Source organism: Misgurnus anguillicaudatus, chromosome 18 (assembly GCF_027580225.2).
Source record: "Misgurnus anguillicaudatus chromosome 18, ASM2758022v2, whole genome shotgun sequence".
Taxonomy (NCBI): domain Eukaryota; kingdom Metazoa; phylum Chordata; class Actinopteri; order Cypriniformes; family Cobitidae; genus Misgurnus; species Misgurnus anguillicaudatus.
Window position 1 is genome coordinate 24,411,076 of NC_073354.2, and position 26,564 is coordinate 24,437,639.

Sequence of the window (26,564 nt, forward strand, 5' to 3'; positions counted from 1 at the left end):
AAGACATCAAGGTTATATTTTCACAGAATGTTCTTTACATTATGTACATTTTATGTAGAAAAGTAAATCACAAAAAAAAATGACTAGCTGGATTTTCACAGATTGAGTCACATTTAGGTTTTTTACTTTTAAAGTCTCCATTTTTAAAGACTTTATTTGCTTTGAAGTGAATTTGCCATATCTCATCATTTTAATTAAATGTCAGCCAGTTGTTCCTAAATGGTTTATGTCTGGGTTTTGTTGAAAAATGTCTATGCAATTCTGCGTGAATTTGTTTTATAATTCATTTTTATCGCCTCATAAATGATTAACAATTCTTACCTATAAGAAATTAAATTATTAAATCAAGCTACAACGTTAAACTTTACGGTTTAACACGCCTATAGGCTATAATATAATGTAGGCTATATGAAATAGGCTATTGATTCAACTAAATTTGATTTTCGTGGATTAACCTATCCTAGGTAAAAATGTGCCGTATGCTGCTCGTTTACACATGTGCTATCTATAAGTATGAACCATTTATAGATGAATTTTAATAATAAACCAAAACAATTTTTCGTTGCATTAACAGTGTGTCGTCCGGACGAGGTTTTAGTTCCCAAATCCAGCATATGGCAGGTTCTCTTTTTAAGTTTTTAATATATTTAAAGACTTCAACATCATCACAGGACACACCGACAATTTAGTATAAAAATAATCTTAAAGCTTAAAATAATTAACTGTAAATGCAGTTTATTTTAGGCACACGTGAATCATGCAAAATAAAAAACGATAGTTTAGATACAAATGCAACAAAAAATGTGAATTATAAGTTTGATCTGCTGTGTTTGTGTGAGAGACAAAAACAATTTAATAATCAGACAAAAACCTAAAACATAACCAAAGCAACACCGTAAAAACCCAGATTTTCCTTTACTTAACTGATTTTAGTTAAAATTGGAGTAGTAATTCAATTAATTAAATGTTTTTAGAGAGTCCACTTTACAGGACGCAGCAGAGAAACAGCACATTGGCTTCATATTGATTCAGCCTTCTGTAAGTTATGAAAATATTTACATTTAACTTCATATCGATGTGCTCAGCCAGTCTTTAAAAAACGAAACAAATCTATTTTGGGGGATTTGTTTCATTTAACGGGCATCTTGTTGATGTTTCTTCTGGAGAAAATGACAGTCGTTTGACGCAACACATATTTTAATAAATTACGACGGATCTTCTGCGTTTTACTTATGAGTCAACGTAAAACAACGCTCAATAAAACGTCGCGCAGTGAATTATTATTAAAAACCAAACAGACAGCAGACAATAATGTATTTATAATAGCTCCATATCTGAATTCTCAAACGTTTCCTAACGTTAATTTGGGATATTTAACCAACTGGTCCAAGAGATATTTTCATCTGCACATAGGCTATACGCATATACACAGGGTTAAAGATTTTTTTGGGATACAGTCGGATATCCTGTGTGGGTGTTTTTACTCCACATCGTTTTGCATACCTGGTTGAATTCACAAGCGCTTCGCCATACGCCCCCGTGTCTTGTCATTTAATGAGATCCCCGGGGTGCGGATCAGTTTGGCACCGTGTCTGTGTGCGCGTAAAACCGGCTGTATTTTTGCTCCGGGAAGCCGGGCCACGGTCCTCGCGCGACTTCACTTCTGCACCGGCGGCAGGGAAAGAAAATCGAGCCCGCAGTCCAGCTGCCGCTTTTGGGGAAAATTGTTCTGTAAGACCGAATAACAGTCGCAGGCACCTACAAACGCAGAGGTAATTCATTTTGATGATTTTTCCATATGGAGTCGTTTGGAAACGCACGTTTATTTAAGCAGAAGCGAAATGGCCACAACAACGTTTGTTTTGTGTTAAACCGACATTATAAGCTAAAATGACTGTAATAACTTGTTTATATGTCAATTTATTATACGATCAAATGGATGTTCAGCAATCGTTCTCGCCTGCTCTTCTTCACACTTAATGAGTCATTTAAATACATTAGCCTATATGTCGGGTTTGTTCTTATATAATAACTCTTATTGGTTTAACGCTCTTTATTTACAAAAAAATAATTTTAAGCACATGTGTGAATCATTTCAAACTCTCTATGTAACATCAGTAGACTTTAGTAATACACATTGTGTGGGAAAAATAAAAGTTTTCAAGAGGTTTTTGCCTATAAAGAATCTTTAACATTTCTGTTGCACAAAATAATCATTATATTAGAAAAATGGTAAGAAATGGTTCTCTAAAAGGTTCTTTGTGGAACCAAAAATGGTTCTTCTATGGCATCACTATGAAGAACCCTATTTAACACCTTTATTTTACAAGTGTGAGTATTATAGTGTTGTTTACCTGGTTATAGGTGTTATGCTCCAGTGGGAGATTTTTACCTGCCCCACCTTTGCCGGTGATTTCCCTAAAGTCCTACAGGCCTGCAGTTTAGCCAACCTAACACTGATAGTAAGATTTATGATAACAAAGAGGTAAGGTTATCATAAGTTTATTGTGTAGATGGTTTGACACTTTTTGCGCACCAAAAAAAAGTTTAATATATTTTAATAGCCATATGTTTCTGTTTCTGTGTGTGTTGGTTACTATTGTTGGTATTATTGATATGATGAACCTGGGAAATCTTAATATCTAGGCCTAATCGATATCAGCGATGGCTAATTATTAATCCGACTCCATTAATGTTTTCAGAAGTGTAACTTTAGAGGTTAAGTACACTTAAAATACTCATGTGAAGTTTCTCTTGCCCTTTGACACACACACACACACACACACACACACACACACACACACACACACACACACACACACACACACACACACACACACACACACACACACACACACACACACACACACACACACACACACACACACACACACACACACACACACACAAACAGCGCAGTGGTGTGTAAGAGACCCTGAGGCTGTGCGTCAGGGTGAATAAGTGGATGCACACAGTCTTTATATTTGAACCAGAAAAGCCACTGAAGTGTGTGTGTGTGTGTGTGTGTGTGTGTGTGTGTGTGTGTGTGTGTGTGTGTGTGTGTGGTTACAAGGTTAGAATAACATGCTTCAGTCACAGAGCACTTGAGGGTCATGCAAAAGACGTCCAGGCCTATCACAGTTTATGGGACGGTCCATGTGAGGAAATACCTCTGCAAGATAGATAAATAAATAAATTTTCTGTTGACCTTGTGTATCAGAGATATCAGCAGGATATTGTGGAGAGCCTCACGCTCCTCTAAACCTCACACTTTTTTCTGGTCTGGAAATTGGCCTGAAATAAGACATGATTGTGGAATAATGGGCTCAGAAGTGGCTAATCTTTTTTTGTGGTAGCCAAGAGTGCTTTTCCAAAAGCTGATATGAGCTTGGCAATTTTCTGAAGTGATTCTTGAGAATGCGATTGCGATTTAGCTGGGTACAATTTCAGATAAACCTCAAGGTCATTTGGATGAACTCTACTATTTATATTGGAGTTTCCCACCTCACCTCCTCAACATTCAGTATTGCCATTGTTAGACTTCCTAGATTTTTGGCACTTTAAATTGCATCTTCACTTGCCTGTCGCCCCATGGCTTGGTGGCCTTTTTAAAACCGAGGTATTTAAATATATCTCCTATTGTGGATACACATACAGTAAAGCTAAATGGAAATGTATTTAAATTTCTGTCAACTGAATGACATCCAGATGGAAAATTTGGAAATTCAATCTTGTTGGTTTCTGCTGACTACAGCAACCAGTGACAATAATAGTTTTATCACACATTTTGAAGTCAAAAGGAAATTATATTCTGTTTAAGCACGCAGGGTTAACACATGCTCTATAATGCAACATTATCTCCCGTTTAGATAAATGCCCTCTCTTTAAGATTCTTAATTGTACCCTTTATTTAGACTGCTTTGCATTTTAAATGTTATTTAGCATTTTAATATTTCAGATTGATCATTTTGTATGTAAGTGTGTGTCAAATCGCAAATTAATTTTAAAGTTTAAATTCTAAATGTGTCTCTGAGTATTTTCCATCTAAAGTAATTTCTCATGAGGAGCCTAAGCCTTTCTGAGTCTACAGAGCACAAGGGCAAATATGAATAAATATGATAAAATATGGATGAATGCTAATAAAGCACCGGCCAAGTGTGGCCCTCACTAAAAGGATTATGTGGAAGGGCAAGACATTATTACAGGGGTGCATGAAAATCTCCATAGTGCCCATCTAGGTTTAATTTATTATACCATATTTAAAGACAGAGAGAAAGTGCTTGGGTTTGATTGTTGCAGCAGTAAAACATGGCTCTCTTTTGAGGTGATTCATTGTTGGAGTCCCTCCACTGAAGCCAGGCTGGGGAAGTATCAGATGTAATCAGTCTGACAGGGTGCGATATGATTGATCATCACTGGGTCCCATTACTCTCATTAAACAGCACAGGAATGACTCATTATATGTGAGTACTTCGGCCCCTGAGTGAAATGACCTTGTGGATTTCACCTGTCACTCTTTGCTACGTTTTGTTCGACTGTTATACTTTGAGCATTTTGTAATTTAGCTCCAGGGAAACTAAGACAAACTACTGCATTGATTTTATGTGTTCAATAACAATAAATAGCTTATTAGATAAAAGGAAAAGATTGCTTACACAAATTGCTATGCACTTATAGATTAAAGAAACATCTACCCTATGCAAGACTTTATTATAATCTGCAATTCTTGCCCAAACTCATGCAGTTTCTGTAGTAAGTACGCCATGTTTTTATTAAGGGGCACACGTTGTATCTTAACCCCATTAAATATCAAATATGCATCATGTAATGATAGTTTTCATGAATGCATACTATAGAGAAACATATGCACACATTTTGGTTTCCTTTGTTCTGGAAGTTACATCATTGGATTAAGAAATTATGGACTGTTTGCACAGTTAGTTGTGTAGTGTGTCATGTTTTTGATTGCCCTTAATGCTTTGATTTCCTCTAAAGAATGAAAATGGTTTAAAGGACACTTGAATTAGGCCGAATGTTGAAAGGCAGGAAGTATGAGAGGAAGGAGCTTTGTCCAGTTGACTTATTTTTCCTGGTATAAAATCAGCTATTCTCCAGTGCAATTTTTCTTAACAATAGCTGCTCTGTTTGGCACAGTCAGCTAATTTGCATCTTTTTTAACTCGGTGGGCTCATTCAGAAGTCATTGCTTTCAAATTCCCACACAATATGATTCTGAGTGGTGATTCGGGTGAATTACATATATTTAGCAGAGGTAGACTAGCCAGATGTCACCTGTTTTACTTAGAAAATGTTTAGTGTATTAATGCAGATTTTTCTATTATGCACAGTGAGGGGCCGGCATTAGGTTTATAAAGGTAGGCTACTCAATGCTGTGCTATATTGTGTGTATAGTCACAGCAGTAAGCTTTTACTGTTGCATGAAGCAGAACTGCAGGCTCTTTAGCCATGACCACTTTCAGCATGCCACAGCCAGAGTATCTTTTTCACATCAGGATATAAATGTTATTACATTTTATTTCTTTCCATTAGAACATGTTGAGTGTGACTTTTAGGGAAATATTGTAAAAAAAATGGTCCCTAGCTGTCTCTGGGTTAGTACCCTTTTAAAAAGTACACATTTGCAACAAAAAGTGTTCATATTAGTACCTCAGAGGTGCATATTGGTACCAAAGAGTGCAAATTGACACCTCATGATAGGTGCAGAAAATGATAGTACCAAATGTATACATATCTGTACCTAAATGGTACATATTAGGACCTTTGTAAAGGTTTTGTCCATTTTGTCTGACCGTGTATAAACAATAACAGAACATTGTTATGCATCACTAATAACAGCATTCAGCTTTGGGTGCTGAACAGTGACACAAATAGTAGCCTGGTGAGGTCATAGCTGTTTTATTGTTAATAAATCAGTGCTTTTGACCAATCAGATTTCAGTATTGGGGTAATCCTTTTATTACACTAATAATTTAAAAAAGACATTTCAACTCAGCCACTTTAGTTTAACTCTTTCCCCGCCAGTGTTTAAAAAAAATTGCCAGCCAGCGCCAGCATTCTAGGGTAATAAAAACATAATGGTTCATTATTAAAATGTCTTTATACACCCCTTATAATATAGTTTTGTATATTATTTAGTATTCCTGTCAAGAGATCCTTTTAAAAATTAAACATTGCACCTTTAAAATACTTAATAATTATTAATTACAGCATTACTAGTGTGTTAATTAATAGAATTACTAAATAACGAGTTAATAATGATGTACCTCAACAAGTAAAGTCACAACATAATGATATGATGGAATTAATCCATAATTACATATTTAATTAATAACAATTCATATATGAACTAATATATTAACCAGACAGACTCTTCATTAGTTGCTAATGAGGCAATCATTAATGAATAGCTAATGAATAGCTTAGATAATCATTAGTAATACATTAATTCAGTATTATGTGCATTAGTTAAGCATGCATTCATGCTTATTAGTGCACCTTTATTGTGTTACCAAAGTTTTTTCCTACATTCATTACTTCTCTTATTATCACCTCTCAAATATGGGTAGGTTTCTTCAAAAACACCAAATTTTGATAATTCATTTTTTGTGAAGGACTTTTGATAGAGATCAGATTCAGAGCAACGATCAAAACACGGACGTATAGTTGCTTGCCCTAGGGCAGTGCTTCTCAATTATTTTCTGTCACCCCCCCCCCCCCCCAGGAAGAGGTAAACATTTCGCGCCCCCCAACTCTCCGCTGCAACTGTAAATAGTATAATTTGTCTATAAAATTACACATCTGCAAAACATTGTATCCTTATTAACATTAAGAAAACACAAAAATAAAACACAAAAAAGAAATATCGATCAACTTACAACAAAGAATAACTTTATTAACATTGTTCTTTAGTCTGTAACAGAAATGCATCAATTTGCCTGAAATAAAAAAATCAATCCTAATTTAAAGTATATTATTTTTTGACCATTTGATACTGAAAATTTTAATTAAATATAATCAATAAATAATAATAAAAAACACAATCGGCTTATCAGCGTGATTGGGGTGTAATGTCTTTAAGTGATGGTGCAAAAAAATCACTTCCTGAAAAAGTATTTTCCCCGGGGTCTCGCGCGCCCCCCCCTGGTGTCGCTTCGAGCACCCCTGGGGGTCCCCCCCACAATTTGAGAAGCACTGCCCTAGGGCGATACTTCCGGGTTTTTATAAGTTGCGAAAGAGCGCCACCTGGTGCATAATAGCGGTATTGCGTAAAGCCGGAAATACTCGTCATTGGCATGGTTTTATTGTGGTAAAAGTGTAGTAACCAAGTTTTTTTCGTGTATTAATTACTATAAGCAAAACCATGGTTTTACTACTCTAACCATGGTTTAACCATGGTTTTTGAAAACCATGGTTTTGTGGTTACCATGGTTTTACTGCAGTAACCATTTTTTTTAACTGTAGTAAAACCATGTTTAATTTTTGTAAGGGTATTCTGTCCTATTAAGAAACAAGCTTTATATTACTTTACACTGTAGTTTATTTATGTTGATAAAGAGGTAGTATTTAGTTAAAGCTGTACAGTATTTGTTGTGTTTAATATAGGCACTGTTACAGCAGTCCACGACTGCCCTTTAGTTGTATTCCATTACTCAATATCTTTGCTAGCATTTAAAAATGATTTGATATCATTATTAGACCTTTACTAAATACATTCTTGGCAAGAGGTAAGGATATGGATAATGGACGCAGTACAGAAAGTGCCAGAGAATGGACCATATGGAGCATTGCCCACAATTTCATGGCCACTATTCTCTATATAGGGGTATTTCTGTAATTCTGTACCAGCAGCATTGTGCTTGAGTCAGCTGTGTGTGTGTGTGTGTGTTTGTGTACATTTGGTTCTTTGCCAATGAAAGTCATGGGTATTTAAGTGTGAGGCTCTCATCTTAAGATGGTTGCGTGGTTTGTACATCCTCTGAATTATATTCACGTCAACTGGCCTCGTTGCTATATTGACAGTACCAGAAAGCACTGGAAACAAATTTGGAAAGATGTGACTGTGTAAGGCAATGCAAATTTGCACGTGGTTGGCAACAAATTTACCTTGAAACTAAATGTGTAATTTGGTACTGGGTTGGAATCCACAATTGCTTGTGTGGTGGCCTAATAGTTTAGTTATCACATCACAGACCTTATCAGCATGGCCATGAATATTAATGAGGCAATGTTATGTTCACCAAATAGTTTCAATTTGCCAAAAGGCAGGCCTGTGCACTGTTTAAGCAAGCGGTTTGAAAAGGCTTGGTCTTAGAAGTGTCATTTTATGTCTTTCTAAGGGTAGATGTCTCAGTAACAATAATAACGTGCAACTGAGTCAATCGAAACATTGCAGGGCTGTGGAATTGTGTGTATTAAATGCTGATGGAATTTAATATTCAAGTTCAAGGAGTCTGATCATTATTGTGCTTTAATGCAATATATAAAATCAGACAATACACAACATATAAACCACTCAATAAAAACAGATTCCAGATCCATTAAAGAAAAAGCTTTAATGCAAAGTACATCGGATAATACAATTATCATTACCTTTAATGCAGGGATATAATGACAGTTATTGGATTGCAAAAATCTTTTTGCTTGTACTGTATGCTTGCTTTTTACTTGTTCCTTCAAATTTATAATTGAAGAACTAAGTAGCAGATCTGTTTCAGACACATGACCTTAAATCAAATAGCGTAAACTCAAATCTTATATAATTTCAAAGTTATTCAGCATGGGCATATACTATTGTTACATAAAAAACATAATTTTCTCACTTTGTTGTTACAAACTTGTATAAATGTCTTTGTTTTGTTGAACACTAAGGACGATATTTTTAGGAATGCTTGTAACCAAACCTTATGAGCTCCATTCACTTCCATAGTATTCCTTTTTTCCTACTATGGAAGTGAATGGGGCTCATGATCGGTTTGGTTACAAACATTTCTCAAAATATCTTCCTTTGTGTTCATCAGAACAAAGACATTTAAACAGGTTTGTAACAACATGAGATTAAGGAAATTATGACAGAATTAGAATATCTGGGTTTGCGATTTTTAGATATAGGCCTACGTGACTGTGAAATCAGATATAAGATTAGGAGCATATGAGTTTGATTTCAATCATTGATTTGAGTCTTTGACATGACCTAACTCAGTCAATATTAAAGGTGCAGTGTGTAAATTTTAGCGCCATCTATTGATGAGGTTGCGAATTGCAACCAATGGCTCAGTCCACTGCTCACCCCTCGCTTTTGAAACACAGAGAAGCTACGGTAGCCGCCACCGGACAAACATGCGATCGTCGGAGACAACTTAGTAAAAACACTTTGTCCGTTAAGGGCTTCTGTAGAAACATGGCGGCACAAAATGGTAGCATCCATGTAAGGGGACCCTCGGTGTATGTAGATAAAAAGGTCTCATTCTAAGGTAATAAACACATAACGGTTCATTATGAATGGTCATTATACACCCCTGATAATATAGTTTTGTATATTATTTTGCATTTCTGTCAAATTCTAAAAATTACACACTGCACCTTTAAATATATATTTTTTGTATTTTCACAGCGTATTCTTTACAAGATGATTTTATGTAGAAAACAGTAAATCACAAAAAATGACTTTTGCTGTGTTTTCACAAACCGGTTCATTTTGTATCCTCTTGAGTCTTTCGGCATTTTAACCTTTTAAGGCAGTGAGAATTTGTGGAATAATAATTAGTCAATGTGAGTTTATGTTTCACCCTGGTCTAAAGTCTCTCAATATTTGTGTTTGTTTCTCCAAGTGTAATGTTTTGGTCAATGTGTGAGTTGCTGTGGGAATGAGACTGCGTGGCCGGGATTTGGAGGATTCCACTGTCTCCTGGATACCAAGCGTCCTGGGTGTGCAGAGTGTCAGGCTCCGCCTTCGCCTTGATCGCCGTGACGACCGGGGAAGGGGCCTTTGGCAACTGGTTGACCTGGACGAAAAGGAAGCGCGGAGTGGGCAGAGGTTACGAGATAAGACACCTCCTACTTGTTCACAAAGTAAGATCTTTAATTACCAATAGCGGCTGAGTATACGAGCATATGATCCCAGTGTTGGTTTAAATAACGATCAGACTTTTGTGTAGGTGTCTAACAGTAGTTAAACAGTATCAAACAGATGTCCTGATCCCTCTTGCTGCTTTCTTAGGATTTGAAAAGGTCAATTCTTTGATATATTAAAAGTTTTTTCCAATAACACACTTCAAAAATGATTTTCAAGAAATTAAATTCTTAGTATTTTTGTCTTGTTTTCAGTAAAAATATCTATAAATTCTTAAATTAAGATGCTTTTTCTTGATGAGCAAAATGATCCAAGAAAATAAGTCTAGTTTTTAGACCAAAAATATCAAATTTAAGTGATTTTGTGCATAAAACAAGCAAAAAAATCTGCCAATGGGGTAAGCAAAATTTTCTTGAATTTTCTGAATTTAGTGTTTAAGAAAAATGTTCAAGATTTTTTTCTTGGGTCGTTTTGCTCATCAAGAAAAAGCATCTTAATTTAAGAATTTTTTGATATTTTTACTGAAAACAAGACAAAAATACTAAGAATTTTTTTCTTGAAAATAATTTTTTGCAGTGCATGGCACATTGAACACATCTTTTAGGTAGATCTGCATTTATAGTACCTAGGATTTTATTAAAAACCCCAAAAAATAAAGTATTATATGGTTGTACAGCTTGGTAAGCAGCATGTTATTAGGAACACGAGTAATATGAAAAAAAAATAATTGAGGAAAAACTACAGTATAAGAGTTGGACAGAATGAAGATGAGACCCTCATTTCATTACATAGGACCCTGGGCGTCTGGATTACTCGGCTCCAATAAGATTAATGGAGATTAATGCGTTTCATTTTTAATTATTGCAGTCCCTAACCTTATGTGTGTGCGAAAGAAAAAAAATCTTTCATTTTTATTAAATTTCTTGCTTTTTTAGTATATGGTGAATGACAATTTAAGTACAGCATATAGAGTACACACATTTTTGTATTTTTTACCTCTCTCTATCACATGATCTTATTGCAGTCTGTTGCTATGGCAACTTGCCATGTATGAAGTAAATAACTTCTTGCTATTGTTTGTGAGGGGTAACATCAATTTATGCTAGGCGTTGGCTGGAGGGCTTGGCAAAGAAGACCTGCTTTCTTCTTTTGTTATTTTGGTGTTAGTTTGTGGATGTCTGCGTGGAAGCATTTAACGCATGTGTGCAATCAGTGTGAATGTTTCAGGAATAATTTCCAGTCGATAGCTAAAGGCTATTCCGGCTATGTGACTCTGAAACCAGAGTCAGAGATTAATGATCTTTCTCTGTTCGGTTCAGCAAAAGCTTTCAGAGCATGCACCGGTTGTCAGAGCAATATGACATAAGTAGTTTATCACAATGTAAATTCTTTAAGATGTGTGATCAAATGTGAATGCAATTTAGCAGTTTACTGTAAATATCTCATTTATACTTTTAACTTAAATGTAATATAGACTGTAATATAGAGGCGGTTTTCCGGACAGGTCTTATCTTAGTCCCAGACTTAAATACATGTTTGAGCTGCCTTAATTTAAAAATAGCTGGACTGTGGGGGCCATTTTAGTACAGGGAACTCATTGTCATGTTCATGAAACCAATTTGAAATGATTCGAGGTTTTTGACATGGTGCATTATCCTGCTGGAAGTAGCCATCAGAGGATGGGTACATGGTGGTCATAAAGGGATGGACATGGTCAGAAACAATGCTCAGATAGGCACTAAGGGGCCTAAAGTGTGCCAAGAAAACATCCCCCACACCATTACACCACCACCACCAACCTGCACAGTGGTAACAAGGCATGATGGATCCATGTTCTCATTTTGTTTATGCCAAATTCTGCCTTTTCCATCTGAATGTCTCAACAGAAATCGAGACTCATCAGACCAGGCAACATTTTCCAGTCTTTCACTGTCCAATTTTGTTTAGCTCATGCAAATTGTAGCCTCTTTTTCCTATTTGTAGTGGAGATGAGTGGTACCCGGTGGGGTCTTCTGCTGTTGTAGCCCATCCGCCTCAAGGTTGTGCGTGTTGTGGCTTCACAAATGCTTTGCTGCATACCTCGGTTGTAACGAGTGGTTATTTCAGTCAAAGTTGCTCTTCTATCAGCTTGAATCAGTCGGCCCATTCTCCTCTGACCTCTAGCATCAACAAGGCATTTTCGCCCACAGGACTGCTGCATACTGGATGTTTTTCCCTTTTCACACCATTCTTTGTAAACCCTAGAAATGGTTGTGCATGAAAATTCCAGTAACTGAGCAGATTATGAAATACTCAGACCGGCCCGTCTGGCACCAACAACAATGACACACTTAAAACTGCTTAAATAACCTTTCTTTCCCATTCTGACATAAGCGCTGCGTCCGAAACCGCCTACTTTAATACTAGTAGCTGCACTACTTTGCATCAGTTTGGAGTTCAGGAGATTGTCTTGACCAGGACCACACCCCTAAATGCACTGAAGCAACTGCCAACTTGATTAGATGGGATTAATGGGAAATTAAAGAGGTGTTCCTAATATAATTAAGGCTAGTCCTGGATTTGGCTAAACCCTGTCTGGGAAACCATAAACTGTTTTTAGAATGTAATAAAAATGTAATAAAAAAAGGTTGTTTATTTTAACTTATGTTCTTTTCTCATTATCCTGGGGCTTTGCAATACATTGTTTTACCAATATACATAAAACATTTCTCTTTGCTGAATTATTTTGAATTTATATTAAGCAGTTTCTTGGGGAGGGTTTAGATTATTCCAGGACTAGGACTTGGTTATATTAGGACATTAAGTAAACATACCTTACAAAACACAATACTGGTGTGCATCTTGGGACAAAACAATGTCAATGATATAAAGTACTGTGCAAAAGTCTAAAGCCACATGCCATCATTAATTAGCTGTTTTTGCAATGTTATAGTGATGATATATGATTATTTCTCAGTCTCTTTATTAAAATACAACCAAAAAAAAACAGGAAATGTGTATGTAGTATTAAAAACTGTATAAAGGTATATACTGAAGTGTCAAGTATTTAGAGTAAACTCCCCTTCCACTTGAGCAATAGCAGAAAACTGCAGGATCTTTTAAACCTAAATGAAATTAAATCCTAATTTCTAATCGGATGACTTCAGGACTTCAGTCTCCTCAAAAAAGCTCAAGATGTGTTTCGTGCCATGAGAGGTCACAAGAAGACATTAGTGGTGGTGGTGGCCTATGACTTTGGCTTAAAAGATGTTAGTACAAGGTGTTTTGATATTAAGCCCGCTCAAACATGCATTTTAGTCTAGGACTAGGATAAACCCTGTCTTGGAAACCGCCCCTTTAAGTTTATGTACCACACCTTAGCCTTTTGTCTAATTTCTCACTCATTTACATACATTGGACACACACACACACACACACACACACACACACACACACACACACACACACACACACACACACACACACACACACACACACACACACAAGTTGTCGCTCATCTGCAGTGTTAATGGGTTTGAGATGATTGAGTCGCCACTAAAGATGAATCCATGACTGTAATTAACTTTTGATTTATTGGTTTCAGCATGCAGCCATAATTAGAAATTAAATATAGCCATCAGCTGGACGGGTGAATGGCGGCCAGCTCTGCGACAGGCTATAAAATGGACTGTCGAAATACATTTCACAGAGTTCAATGTCTACTCTAGAGAAAAAAACCCTATTGCTCAGAGTTTGCTTTTTCATCAGGAGACACTATTGAGCTCTCTGTGATGTTAAATTTAAGTTGACTCCTGAAATTGTTTCCTACAAATAGACACAAATAAGATCTAAATGAATGTGGACAGAGTAGTATAATGTATTCCTGAAAGGATTGAATGCTTATCTTACATTTGATTGCAGACATTGGTTTCTGCAAATCTGGACACTACAATAAATAGTTGAGATTTCAACAAAGAGAAACATTTAAGGTATTGAAAAGAACTGGTTATTTTCTCATACTTACTGTATGCACAGCTGTGATTCTTCTCTTTATTTTTTAAAAGTGTTTATTTCTCTGTTGAGGATTTGGTTTTGTACATTTTGTGTCAGGCTAGCTGGGTTTCTAGCAGTTTCCACGAGTTTGCTCAACGCAGTGTTGGTGGTTTGCTTCCTCTTAGTGGTCTGTCAAATAGCTCCCTAGAAACCACTGTCTCACAACCATAAGGGAACGGATGTGACTTCTGTGATAGCAGCCAAAACTGTGCCAGCATAATGTTTACAAATGTAAAATCTTTTTCTTTTTTCTTTCTTTGTCTCTTTCTTTCTTCCCTATTATTAATACTTGGCGAGTAGTGTTGTCATAGCAACTCACAGTATATTATTGATCTGTCTGATGACCCATTTGATTTTTTTTGTATGTCTGTTGCAGTTTGCACTTTGCTGGTGCTGGCATTTGTCTGTTCATTTTCTGTCTCATTGAAGGAATGCATCTCTTTGTTTGAAAGGATTAAATAAACATGTGCAAGTTTAAAATTATGTTTTGAATTTCTTTTGCATTTTACACTTTTTAAAAAGTTCCTGACTATATTTTATAATACATCAGATTGATTTGTCATTTAAAGGATATGTTATGTTCATTTCATTTTTATTGCACTGCAAATGATGAACTTGAGTCAAGTCTTAGTTCCATCTCTGTGTTGGTTTCTGTGTTGACATGCGTTTGTGTGTGTGTGCGTGAGCACGTGCGTGTGTGCGTGCGTGCATGTGGTAGTACAACATTTCCGCCAGCGCCTGACACTTGAGAGACAATTGGCTTGACCTCCAGGTGACCTGGAAGCAGTTTATCACATGCAAGTATCCATGTGGGAGGCCAGGAACATGTCTGGTTAGTGGACAGTGCGTGTGAAGGAGTTTTGGGAGTGTGTGCTCTTATAGTGTTGTTGCGTTCCTGTTGCTGCAGATTCCTGCAGTGAATCTTTTACTTGTGTATCTAACATTACACTGCTTAGAGCAAGCCAGATGATACATGACTGCACTGTCTGTACACTCGCCAGCATGCAGCAGTGTGAGCGTGTGTGGTTCACCCCCTCCACCCGTCATTCCCCAGCACACTCAAGGAGTGCTGTACATTCCCAGCGTTCCATTGGATGGGTGAGTAGGGGGGGGCGATTTGGGTGGGATGAGGCTTCTTTCCCTCTGTACAGTGTTAGGATCCACGTCAGCAGACAGAGAGTAGAGTGTTAGGATTATCCCCCAGATCCAACTATATCCCTTTTAGTTCTAAATAATCAGGACAAGGGTGGTGGGTGGTTGGATGTGTGTAGTGGGGTCTACACACCCAACTGCACCTCAAATTAATGGTTAAATGAAGTTGTCGCTTTCAAAGACCAAGCAACCAGTAATAACTGTTATGGCCAAATCGGAAAAAAAGGGTAAACTAGCATGCCTTCATTTTGGTCTGGTTATTAATTAGTAATGGAGTTATTTTATACATTGTATAACAGCCGACCTGGTTGTAAAAAATAAATTCAATAAACACAGTATAAAATACATAAAATTTACAAAATGAAAACACAAAATAATAACAATATGTTGGTGTTTGTGTCAATAAGTGAGATCGATATTTTTCCTGGTTTCATTTTATAGTGTTGTATTGTGGGAGATACAGTAGGGTTTTTTTGTGTTCTGTGTGACCCATGTTTTACATTTTTATAAATGGTTACATCTTTATAAATGGAAGAGAACTGCCAGCATCAAACAGTTTGTGATTCATTTTTATATTAGAGTAATTCACTTTCAAAACTCAAATATAGTGGACCTTCTATGATTTGCAACAAAGCACTTGAGATTAATAAAATACATGTCACATTCAGTCAGACAATAGCCCATTTACTAATTTAGAGGGATTGTTACACTTGCATACATTATGGGTCTCTGAATTTTTACTTTGCATGTAGAATGGTTTCAGTGTGGTTACATGCAGGTTATGGTTTTTAATATTGGTAATTTAGGATTATTTAGTAACATTATGATGCAGTTATTACTTAATAATTAGCCTGAATGAAGGTGTAAAGATAGAAAATGTATTAGGTTGTGCATAATAATTAAACATAATTTCACAATATAAGATTGATGAAGAAATTACTGTGTCTTTCAATAATTATTATAATTTACACATTCTTAGTTAAAACACGTTATAGCAAGTAGCCCTTGTGTGTGGTACAGTTTCCAGGTCTGTGATCAAACAAATGGATTTTTTATCATTTTATTATTTTTTAATGAGTATGAGTAATGAAAGCATCTTGGATATTTACAAAATTTGCTCAAAACGTTGCAAAATATTTTTTGACTAGCTGACAAAACAATCAGTAATGTTGTTTATTAACGTTTACTTAATAGAAACACGAATTACGGTTCATCCCGACAAACAAAAGCCTATTTGATGCATGTATTGATAATTTACTTGTTTATATTTATGAAATACTTATGATAAGCTCCCAGGCAACTGGTTGCTTTAATTACGCATATCAAAACCTACACCGAAAATCGGGCAAATTTAGGTTCCCAAAGGTTAAATAATTCCTCCAAACACACAGCTTTTGTAGGATTTTTTTATTCTTATAAAATAAAAAAAATATGCAGACTGCAGATATTAAAAATAATTAAAATTATCTAATGTCCCAAATGTTTTTAATAAATATAAAAAAACGAAAATAACATAAAGTCGGAAAAAGACTTAGCCTATCAAGAATATATTCATTTCAATCCATTGGCTTTTGGGAATCTTGGCTGGTGTAGTGTAAATTATTCCGCAGGCTCCGCATCAGCATATAACTATGGCACAGGGAGGATGTTAGGAGCCCAGTTGCCATGACGACAGAACGGGGCCGATGTAGCGACTGCGGAGCGCGCGATGGTGTCGGGAGCGCGCGCGCTGGCTGGGCTTTCAGAAGCGCAGGATTATCGAGGCCGGTCTGTAAACCGATAGAGGCGCGGAAGCGTGCTAGCGCGCATTTAACCGGACGCCTCTACCCGATCTTGACATTGCTGATAAGGAATCCGCTCCAGCTCCGGTTGGTCGGTGAGTGTTGGTGCATTAAATATTTGTTCCGCTTGTCTGTGATTTCACTTTAAGATTGAGATAAGACGCCGCGCAATGCAACCCTCCTCGTAAACACGAGAGCACGCATGAGAAACGGTGCGCTATTTTTGACGCTCTATTTGCAGTGTCGCTCTCAGCCAGGCTCACGTTTTGTCGGGCATCCTGTTTCTGTCATCAGTATTACAATGTGTGACTTTGACGCAGATGAAGAAAACATTAATATAATTATGCCTGGCCTGGCTGTTGCATGAGAGAGATAGATAGATAGATAGAGAGAGAGAGAGAGAGAGAGAGAGAGAGAGAGAGAGAGAGAGCAGGTGAGTGAGTATGTTTCAAAAAGTGAATCGGAACATAATGATACATATTGGATTTGTGCAGTAAAGAAACAAACTATTCCTAAAAATGTTACCAGGCATATTGATCGATGTTTTGTGCTGGTAACTTTTTTAATCTTGTAAATGGTTATTTGTAACACAGTAAAAATGCTCGCTTGTTTCAACCATAGTTGGGTAAAATATAGGCAAACCCAGCTGTTGGTTTCAAATTAACCCAGAAAACAACACAGCATAGCAAGTTAATTTAAACCCAACGGTTCAGTTGGTCCATATTTACTCAAAAAAGGGTTGAAACAACTGAGCTTTTTCTCACTAATATGTAATTGTATGCTTATGGTTCATTGCATCCTTATTATCTGTTCTTGCAAAGCAGTGCTGCAAACTGTCCATTGTCTGTGCACACTTTTGCAAGAGAGCATTTCTGCAGAAAACACTGCACACATGGCATGACCCTTTAAAAAGAAAATATAATGAATGAATTAAATATTAAATATTATACATGATACACTTAACCATCTTAATACTGTTTTAAAAAAATGTATAAACTGAGATGATAATAATAATTAAACAGCATTTATTTTATGTTTGGTCCGTATTAGTAAAATATTAATATAAAATGAAAAAACACTAATAAAATTATTCATTAATTAAATGTTAAATTTATATACATTGTTCAAGAAAGCAATGCTTACAATGAGTGAAACCTAAAGACTTAATTTAACCCTGAAAGGTTCAGAGATACAAAGTTGGGAGGAATAGTTTAAAGTAGAGGAACGAGTGAGGAGACTGGGAAAGCTGTCTGTCAGGCGCTGATCTTGAAGCCCGGCGCCACCGCTGGAGGGGGAGGGGAGAGAGAGAGAGAGTGAATTAGGGTTGGGGGAGGGGGACTGGATGAGTGAGAGAGAGAGAAAGAGTTGTAGAGCGGAGGATAGAGAAGATGCTTTTATGTGGTTCAGTGTCTGCTTCCTCAATGCTCTGCACTGTGCAGGCCACCTTCATTATTAAGCTTTTATTCTTCACTTGAATCAACTAGGCAATTCATGAGTATGTTTGTCAAGTGTTTTCTCAAATATAAGTTAATTTTAGTGTAATTATGGACGGCGTGTATGTTGTTTTATTTATTACTTGCACTGATTGTTAGACAGTGTTTAGGTGCATTAGGTACCTCATCTTCTTTGCATGGGTCACTGTTATGTTTCAGGAACATCCGCTGGTTTGCACGACAGGTTGCTGTGTTCAGACTGTGGTCTTGAGTTTGGTTTGGGTTGTTGTGCTTTCTGTTTTGACACCTAAAAATGTTTTGATTGTTTTCGCTGTGGATGCAGATGATGTGATTTTGTGTCTTGGTTATTTTCTATATAAAAAGGATATTTTAAGTTAGCATGTTTGAACACTTCAGTCATTTTATTGCTTATTATTAGTATTATTAGTATGTATTTAAGAAACATTTACATTTGTATATATATTTATTTATATCTTTATATATTCTATATGATGTATAAATAAATAAAAATATATATAAATAAAAAAATTCTGAAATGTATATATGTATTTGTGTGGTTAAATATACATAATAATTACACAGTACACACACATTATGCAAAAAAGCACTTTTATTTTGTATGCGATTAATTGCGATTAATCTTTCCCCAGCACATCATCAAAATATTTTTTTCAACGCAATGCAATATTGAATTAAAAACAATGAAATATTCATGTAAATACACTGCTAAGCATGTCTTTCGGTGTTGTTTTTGTTTCTTTTAGGTCTGATGAGTATTCCTACGGCCGCATCAATTCAGTCAGGGGGCGGAGAGATGCAATCACCTGGGGTCATTAGCCCCTCCTTCCTCCCGCCCCCAACTGGAAAAGTTCCAGGCCGCAAAAGGGGTCGGCCACCTCTGAAAAGGCACCCGGAATATCAGAGTCACTACCCAGAATCCCTCCCACCCATTAAAGTGCCTAAGAAGAGAGGGAGGAAGCCTGGTTTTAAGGTCAGCAAATATAATGTTTGCGTGTCTGTTTTTATCTAAGCCATGAGTGTGTATTTGTAGGTCACTACTGTTCATTCTGTACACGTTGAACGCATATGTGTGCCGAATTTCTAAATGGAAATGTCGTTAGGTGATGCATAAAGACTGTGGACTTGTGACTGTTTAGTTTTCGGCGTCTCTATATGGGCAGGTTAATGCACAGGTCTAATGTTGACGGTGCAGAGGAGGGGATTGAGTGTTTTGCACTTTGACTGATGTTTCTGCAGTCTGCTGCTTCTGAGTTATTTTTAGCGTGGGTGACTGAGCCTCATAATGTTGCTGATTTAAAGAGCAACATGTCCTTTATGTGAATGTTAACAGTTTAGCCGTTGACAGACACAAGTGCATCATTGCTTAACTAAACTTAATGGTTATGGCTTTACTTAGCACTCCAATGACTGTAAGAGTTGTGTTCTGTTGTAATATGCAGTGGGTTGCAAAAGTCTGGGAATGCATTAAAATTACGATATTATATTTTTCATTATGGTGTAAGACTTTTTTAACATTTAACATTTTTGTGTAAAAAATGTCAAAGTATTTACTGTAGGCTCCAGCCACTCATGTATGACCCTTTAGAACAGTGGTTTTCAAACTGGGGGCCACGAGATGGTGCCAGGGGGGCCCCAGTTTTATGAAATACTGAATTCTGTGTAATTAAATCTAAAAAAATAAGGCTACTAACCAAAAGCACTATTTATTTGTATAATTTAATGTTTTTTAATTAAAATGTTGAGTTTTAGAACAGTTTTTTGTCACAAATTTTCTTTGGGGGGCCGCAAAGGAATGCACCGTACACAAGGGGGGCCGCAGGCTGAAAAAGTTTGGGAACCAAGACAAGCATGTTCAAATAATGGATGATGGATTTTCTCATGGTCTCAGACTTTTAGAGCTTGCTGTTTATTGCGCCATTTACAATAATGAATAAATCCAAACATACATTAAAGGGGACATTTCACAAGACTTTTTTTAAGATGAACAATAATTCTTTGGTGTCCCCAGAGTACATATGTGAAGTTTTAGCTTAAAATACTTATATAGATATTTTTTATAACGTCAAAATTGCCACATTATAGGTGTGAGCAAAAATGTGCCGTTTTTGGGTGTGTCCTTTAAAATGCAAATGATCTGATCTTTGCACTAAATGACGGTGCCGTGGTTGGATAGTGCAGATTAAGGGGCGGTATTATCCCCTTCTGACATCACAAGGGGAGCCAAATTTCAATGAGCTATTTTTTACATGCTTGCAGAGAATGGTTTACCAAAACTAAGTTATTGGGTTGATCTTTTTTCACATTTTCTAGGTTGATACAAGCACTGGGGACCCAATTATAGCACTTAAACATGGAAAAAGTCAGATTTTCATGATATGTCTCCTTTAAACATCCATTTTATTGCATGTTCACAAAATATATTTATAACACAATAAAAACATGTGAAAATGTGGTTTCGATTATAGCTCAAGTCGCGCTTGATGACACCCCTGGCCATCTCACCTCCCAGCAGCACACCAGAGCCAGACATGAGTTCAATCCCACAGGACGCTGCCACAGTTCCCCATTCAGCCACCCCACAGGTCCTTACAGGTAACACACACACGCACGCGCACACACACACGCACGCACGCACACACACACACACACACACACACACACACACACACGCACGCACGCACGCACGCACGCACGCTATCTGCAATCTAAAGTGTTGCCATGCCAATCCCAGAAACTATGATAAAATAAACAATAAAATGTAAGAGATGGAGGAATTACTGTCCTCTGAGGAGCCACATTATGACTCAATGGCATCTCATTTCCTTTTATACTGTCCAATGGGGGTTATATTTCTACCCATATATCTGAATTATGGTATGCTCTTATTATAAGATAATAAGATGGAATTTTTGTTTCTGACGGGGTGTGAGAGGACCATTGTCTCTGTTTTTATGACATCACGAGCAAATCTGTTATTGCAGACAGCAGTACCCAGAAGGAAAATCTTATTTCTCAAATGGTTGCTTTTATATAACACAAGGAGAGCTGTCACAGTTATGTTTCATTAAAATCAGATGTTTTTCTAACATCTTTAAGGAGAAGAAACCCAGAAACAAATGAAAACCATTGTTTACAAACAATATGAAAGCAGTGCTGTATAAATAATTCATAACCCCAACACTAGAGGCTCTGTCTCAAAAATAAAATAGCCACTTTGTGTGATGATCTTCTCATTTTTTGGCTTAAAAAGTAAAATTTTGGGGCTTACATTTTATGCAATACAACTTTGTTAGGCATGAATGTTAAAAATTATTATTTTGCACAAAATAGAGGAGACAGTAACGTGTATTTTGAGCTAACCCTGAGATTTAGCCAACCTTAGCACACATGTCAGTTTACTGCTAGTTGTCTCAATGACTTTGGGGCAAGTCGTCACATGTATATCACAATGGAAAAAGTTCACTTGGGTTATTCTAAACCCCGGGTTAATGGAATCCTGAGTTATTTGTTTCACGTTTCACACTGTTCGTACTTATCCAGGGGTTAAGAGATAACCCTGGGTATTCATAATATGACGTTTCACACCTTGCATTCCTAAACCCTAGGTCAGGTGTCTGAAACCCTGCTCACACACCTGTCTGTATTTATCAAGCAACCCTGAACACCTTAATTATCTGCTTCAGCTGTGATTAATTGGGGTCATAAAAGTCTAACCCTGCTTTGTTTCACACTGTGTGAATTTGGCACCGTAATGCCGGGTTAACCCTACAAAAGCAGGGCTAACCCTGCTTAATTGAATTGAGAGCATACAATTTTAAAAAACTAGCCTATAAAACATATCTATATTAAATTATTAGAAAAATACATTTTTGCATCATATTTGACCTTAGAGTTAGAGCACATGGGCCCCCTCTAGGGGTGAATCTAGATATAAACATTAAGATTTGGACTTTGAACTATCATCTCTGTACACAATTAGGGTAAATTAAACATTGCGGTAGCTGATGCATTTGGGTTTGTATTCCAGAATGAAGCACGTGATTAAATCAGCGAACATTTAAGAAAAGTGATGAACAGATCATATTTGCTATAAAACAAAGTAACAGATGAAAATTGATTTTGAGGTAGCATGCAAGCTCCACTTGGCTCAAAAATCCGAGTTTGAATGGGCATGACGCCTCTGCTGGTGTGTATATTGAGACAAATCAATAGCACTGGCATATTTTAAGATCCATCAGTGCAACCAAGTCTAGGACTAGCCTTAAGCATTGTCTGTAAAACCGGCGTCTCAGAAGAAAAATAAAAAATGGCGACTTTAAAAATCTCAATTTGCACTCTCATATTGCTGTCTAAGAAAACAACTAAAAACTGAACCTAAATTTGTTTGAGATTTTTCTTTTCTATGTTCTTTTTTTTCAAAGAGGTTTGGCAAGATGAGAAATTCTAAAATTTTTGTAAAAAACTTGTTTTAAAAGCATGCATCAGGTTTATTTCAATGCACATAGCATAGTGCAGTGGTTTTCAAACTGGGGGGCGCGAGATGGTGCCAGGGGGGCCCCAGTTTTATGACATTTTATGAAATACATTAATTTATCATGAATTCTGTGTAATTGAACCTAAAAAATAAGGCTACTAACCAAAATCACTACTTTTTTGTATAAATTAATGTTTTTTTAAATTAAAATGTTGAGTTTTAGAACAGTTTTTTGTCACAAATTTTCTTTGGGGGTCCGCGAAGGAATGCACCGTACGCAAGAGGGGCCACGCGCTGAAAAAGTTTGCCACTGGCATAGTGTATTTATGTTAATTTGATGCAATAAAAAATTACATTTGCACCATTTTTATAAAAGTTAAGACTGAATGGACCTGAAAATGTCAAATAGTGTAACCGCTAATTGCGCCAAAGAATGAGAATATTAAATATTTTTTCCACCTTGAAAAAGCTTAATTATCATTAAAAAAAATAAAAAAATAATAATAATTTAAAAGTATATTTTTTTCACCTTAAAAAAGCTTAATTATCTTAAAAAATAAAATAAATAAATAAATAAAACAATTTAAAAGTATAATTTTATTAGTTATTTCTTAATGTAAATTTTAATGCGTTTTTGTAATATTTGTCCTGACATATGCTGAAAGTAGCTATGTTTTCTAAATAATCTTTAACAAATCATGTAAATATTTATGTAAAACATCAATTGACACAGACCGGTTACACCACATTGACAGTTTTGCAATTATCCCCCAAAAATTTTGTTTAAAAAGAAATAAAACCAGAAATTTTTGACTTGGTCCTCAAAAAAGATAATGGGCCCTATTTTAACGATCTAAGCGCATTGTCTAAAGCGCACAGCGCAACGTCTAAATGGGCGTGTCCGAATCCACTTTTGCTAATTTAACGACGGGAAAAATGGTTTGTGCGCCGAGCGCATGGTCGAAAAGGGTTGGTCCTATTGTAATGGGAGTATTTTGGGCGTAACGTGCAGTAAACCAATGAGAGTCTCAGCTCTCATCCCCTTTAAAAGCAAGTTGCGCTGGCGCTATGTTTAATCCCTATTTAGATGACGAACTTAACTGAAAAACTAAGCGGAGGAAGAAGATCCCCAGTTTAAGATTAATGTTAAATAATTGTGTTGTTTTTCACTTGTATTGAAATTGTTATTTTTTTATTAAAACCTTTAAAAACCGTTTTCTTTTAGTCATGGAAGTAAAAAAGCAGACTTGTAATTGCTTTAAATGTATGGCTATCCAATATCATCAAAAAATAATTTACAAGTATGTAAGATAAGGTTTGTACTCTAAAAATACTTTATTTGTAACAAGCAGGAGATAAAGAATTTACAAACGGCTCTCCGCACGTTTCAGCACTTTGGACAGCGTTTTTTTAGCAAAGAGTTTGTTTTAAGCATTACTTAAAAATGTTTCTCATCTCACCATATCCACAGGTACAGAGTCATCTTATACAATAAATCCGTGAGGTAGCATTAAAAAACACATTTAAAAACAGATTCATTTGTTTAAAGCAAAGCATTTATTTACTTACCAGGCTGCAGGTGAAGAAGCTCTTTGCGCCTTCTAACGTCTCATAATTATTCCTCATTTATGTCCAAGAGACTCAATAATAATCTTTTACATTTAATCCTTTAATTTTTCATATTTAAAAGCATTTTTGTGCTGCTGGGCATTCATGTACTTTGTGATAAGCAAACCCGCGTTGTCCTCCCGTTTATAGGCGCATATTATGCGCTCTTTAAATAACATAAAACATATTGCGCCATTGACTTTAGACTTTAGACCAGGTTTTTGTTGGTCAATGGAGTAGTCTATTTTAGTTGCCTCAAAATAGCAACGCGCCAACAATGCGCCTGAACACACCTCGTTTTCAGACCAGAACGCCCATGGGCGCAAATGCATTTGCTATTTAAAGAACGCGGCGCTAAACGTGAAAATTAGGGTGGAAACTAGCGAAAGACACTTGCGTCGCGCATTGCGCTGCATTGCGCCTGGTGTAAGATAGAGCCCAATGTATGTAAGTAATCTGCAAATTTATTTTGAAATTTAACCCTTTTACATTTAATTGAACCATACAGACACAAAATAATTAACGTCACGTCATTGACCCACATACAAACCCCTCCATTTGGTTGCTTAATTGTATTATAATTCCATAAGAAATGTATTGATGTACTGTCTGTAGTTCAAGTATATGGTATTTTGTAACGTGTAGTCAACACTAGCTGCGGATACATAGTGAAGATACACACACAGCCAGACACACAATCATCATCTTAGAGGTCAGGACCCTGTAATCTCTATGTGCTTCCCCTCCAATTGGCAATTACATCCATCACCAGAAGAAAAGAAAATAGTAGTTACATTTCCTATTTTAAAGGTTAATAGGTGTAAAAGTCTCGGGGGACGTTATTGAAAACCTGACTGATCTCACCGTAGAGACATTATCGTCTAATTTATCTCCGCACTTCAATGGAGATATCAAAACCTTTTTCCCCACACTGGGTTTTTACCGGGAAAGATCTTATTTAAAAGAATGAATGAAATTCGAAATGAAGTTGCATCATTTAAAGTATAATGTGAATGATACAGAGAAGGATGGTTGTTGCAATATATTGGAGACTTTAAATGTATTTCCATATTTCCATTTATCTTAATGTACCTGTCTGGTTCTTCACGACCAGGCTGTTATATATTAAACATGAGAAGCTGTGAAGGTATGGCTGAACTCGTCTTGCGTCTGAAGCTTAATCCCTGTGCTGTAGGGAGCAGTTACCGAACAAGAGGCTTTTGTCTGGTGACAGGTTTCCTAAATTGAAATCTTTGTGTAGTGGAAAAGTCACGCTATCCATTGGCCACGCATCTATATTTTATAAGAAGCCATTAAAGGGGAATTCCACCTTATTTCAAAACCATGCTCAATGTATCTGGCCTTGTCCTCATGCAAACAAAATTTTACTAGTTTGCAAATTTAAATTAAAATCACTTTAATTCAAATTTATATACACAGCACTTTTTACAATGTTGCACCAGCTTTATATTTATTAAATAAACAGAATAAACATTGTAATCTAACAATATGACTTCACAATGTATAGATATAACCCCCCCCACCAGGGTGTATAATTTGTGTAGGATATGTGTTGTGAAGGTCACAGAGGGAATTGTTTCAGCTGCTGGTGGGGGTCATGACCTTGGCGACCCGGGGTCATTATTGGGGCTCTGCTGTGTGTGCACACTGGCTTGTGTGAGCGCACATTTATTTAATTTTACATTGCCCACACTGGGTGTGTTGAATGTTTGCCGCCCGCAAACCTACACGTATGACATCTTGCTATAAATGATCTATTTTAAAGCTATGTGTGTCATATCAACTATTTGTGGAAGCAGTCCTCCCCCACTCCTTCATTGTAGACTTGATCTAGTTACACACAGAGACACACTCGCAGAACGCTATTGTTTTGTTCATGGACAGCGTGGTGAGTGTGTGTGTGACTTCTGGTCATGGCGTTTTGTGTGTGAC

At 36.5% G+C, this 26,564-nt stretch overlaps 1 protein-coding gene across 2 annotated transcripts in view; it reads left to right on the top strand.

Moving 5' to 3' along the window:
- Positions 1 to 1,423: 1,423 nt before the first annotated feature.
- Positions 1,424 to 26,564, top strand: part of scml4 (Scm polycomb group protein like 4) — a 36,882-nt gene continuing 11,741 nt past the window's right edge. Inside the window, exons 1-4 of one of the 2 annotated variants that reach the window (XM_055187114.2) lie at positions 1,424 to 1,772; positions 9,848 to 10,088; positions 19,273 to 19,499; positions 20,995 to 21,121. In XM_055187114.2, the coding sequence (XP_055043089.1) occupies positions 9,884 to 10,088; positions 19,273 to 19,499; positions 20,995 to 21,121 (559 nt within the window). In that variant the 5' untranslated portion in view covers positions 1,424 to 1,772; positions 9,848 to 9,883. Of the gene's footprint in view, positions 1,773 to 9,847; positions 10,089 to 16,902; positions 17,150 to 19,272; positions 19,500 to 20,994; positions 21,122 to 26,564 lie in introns of those variants that run through there. The other variant, XM_055187113.2, reaches the window with a different exon arrangement.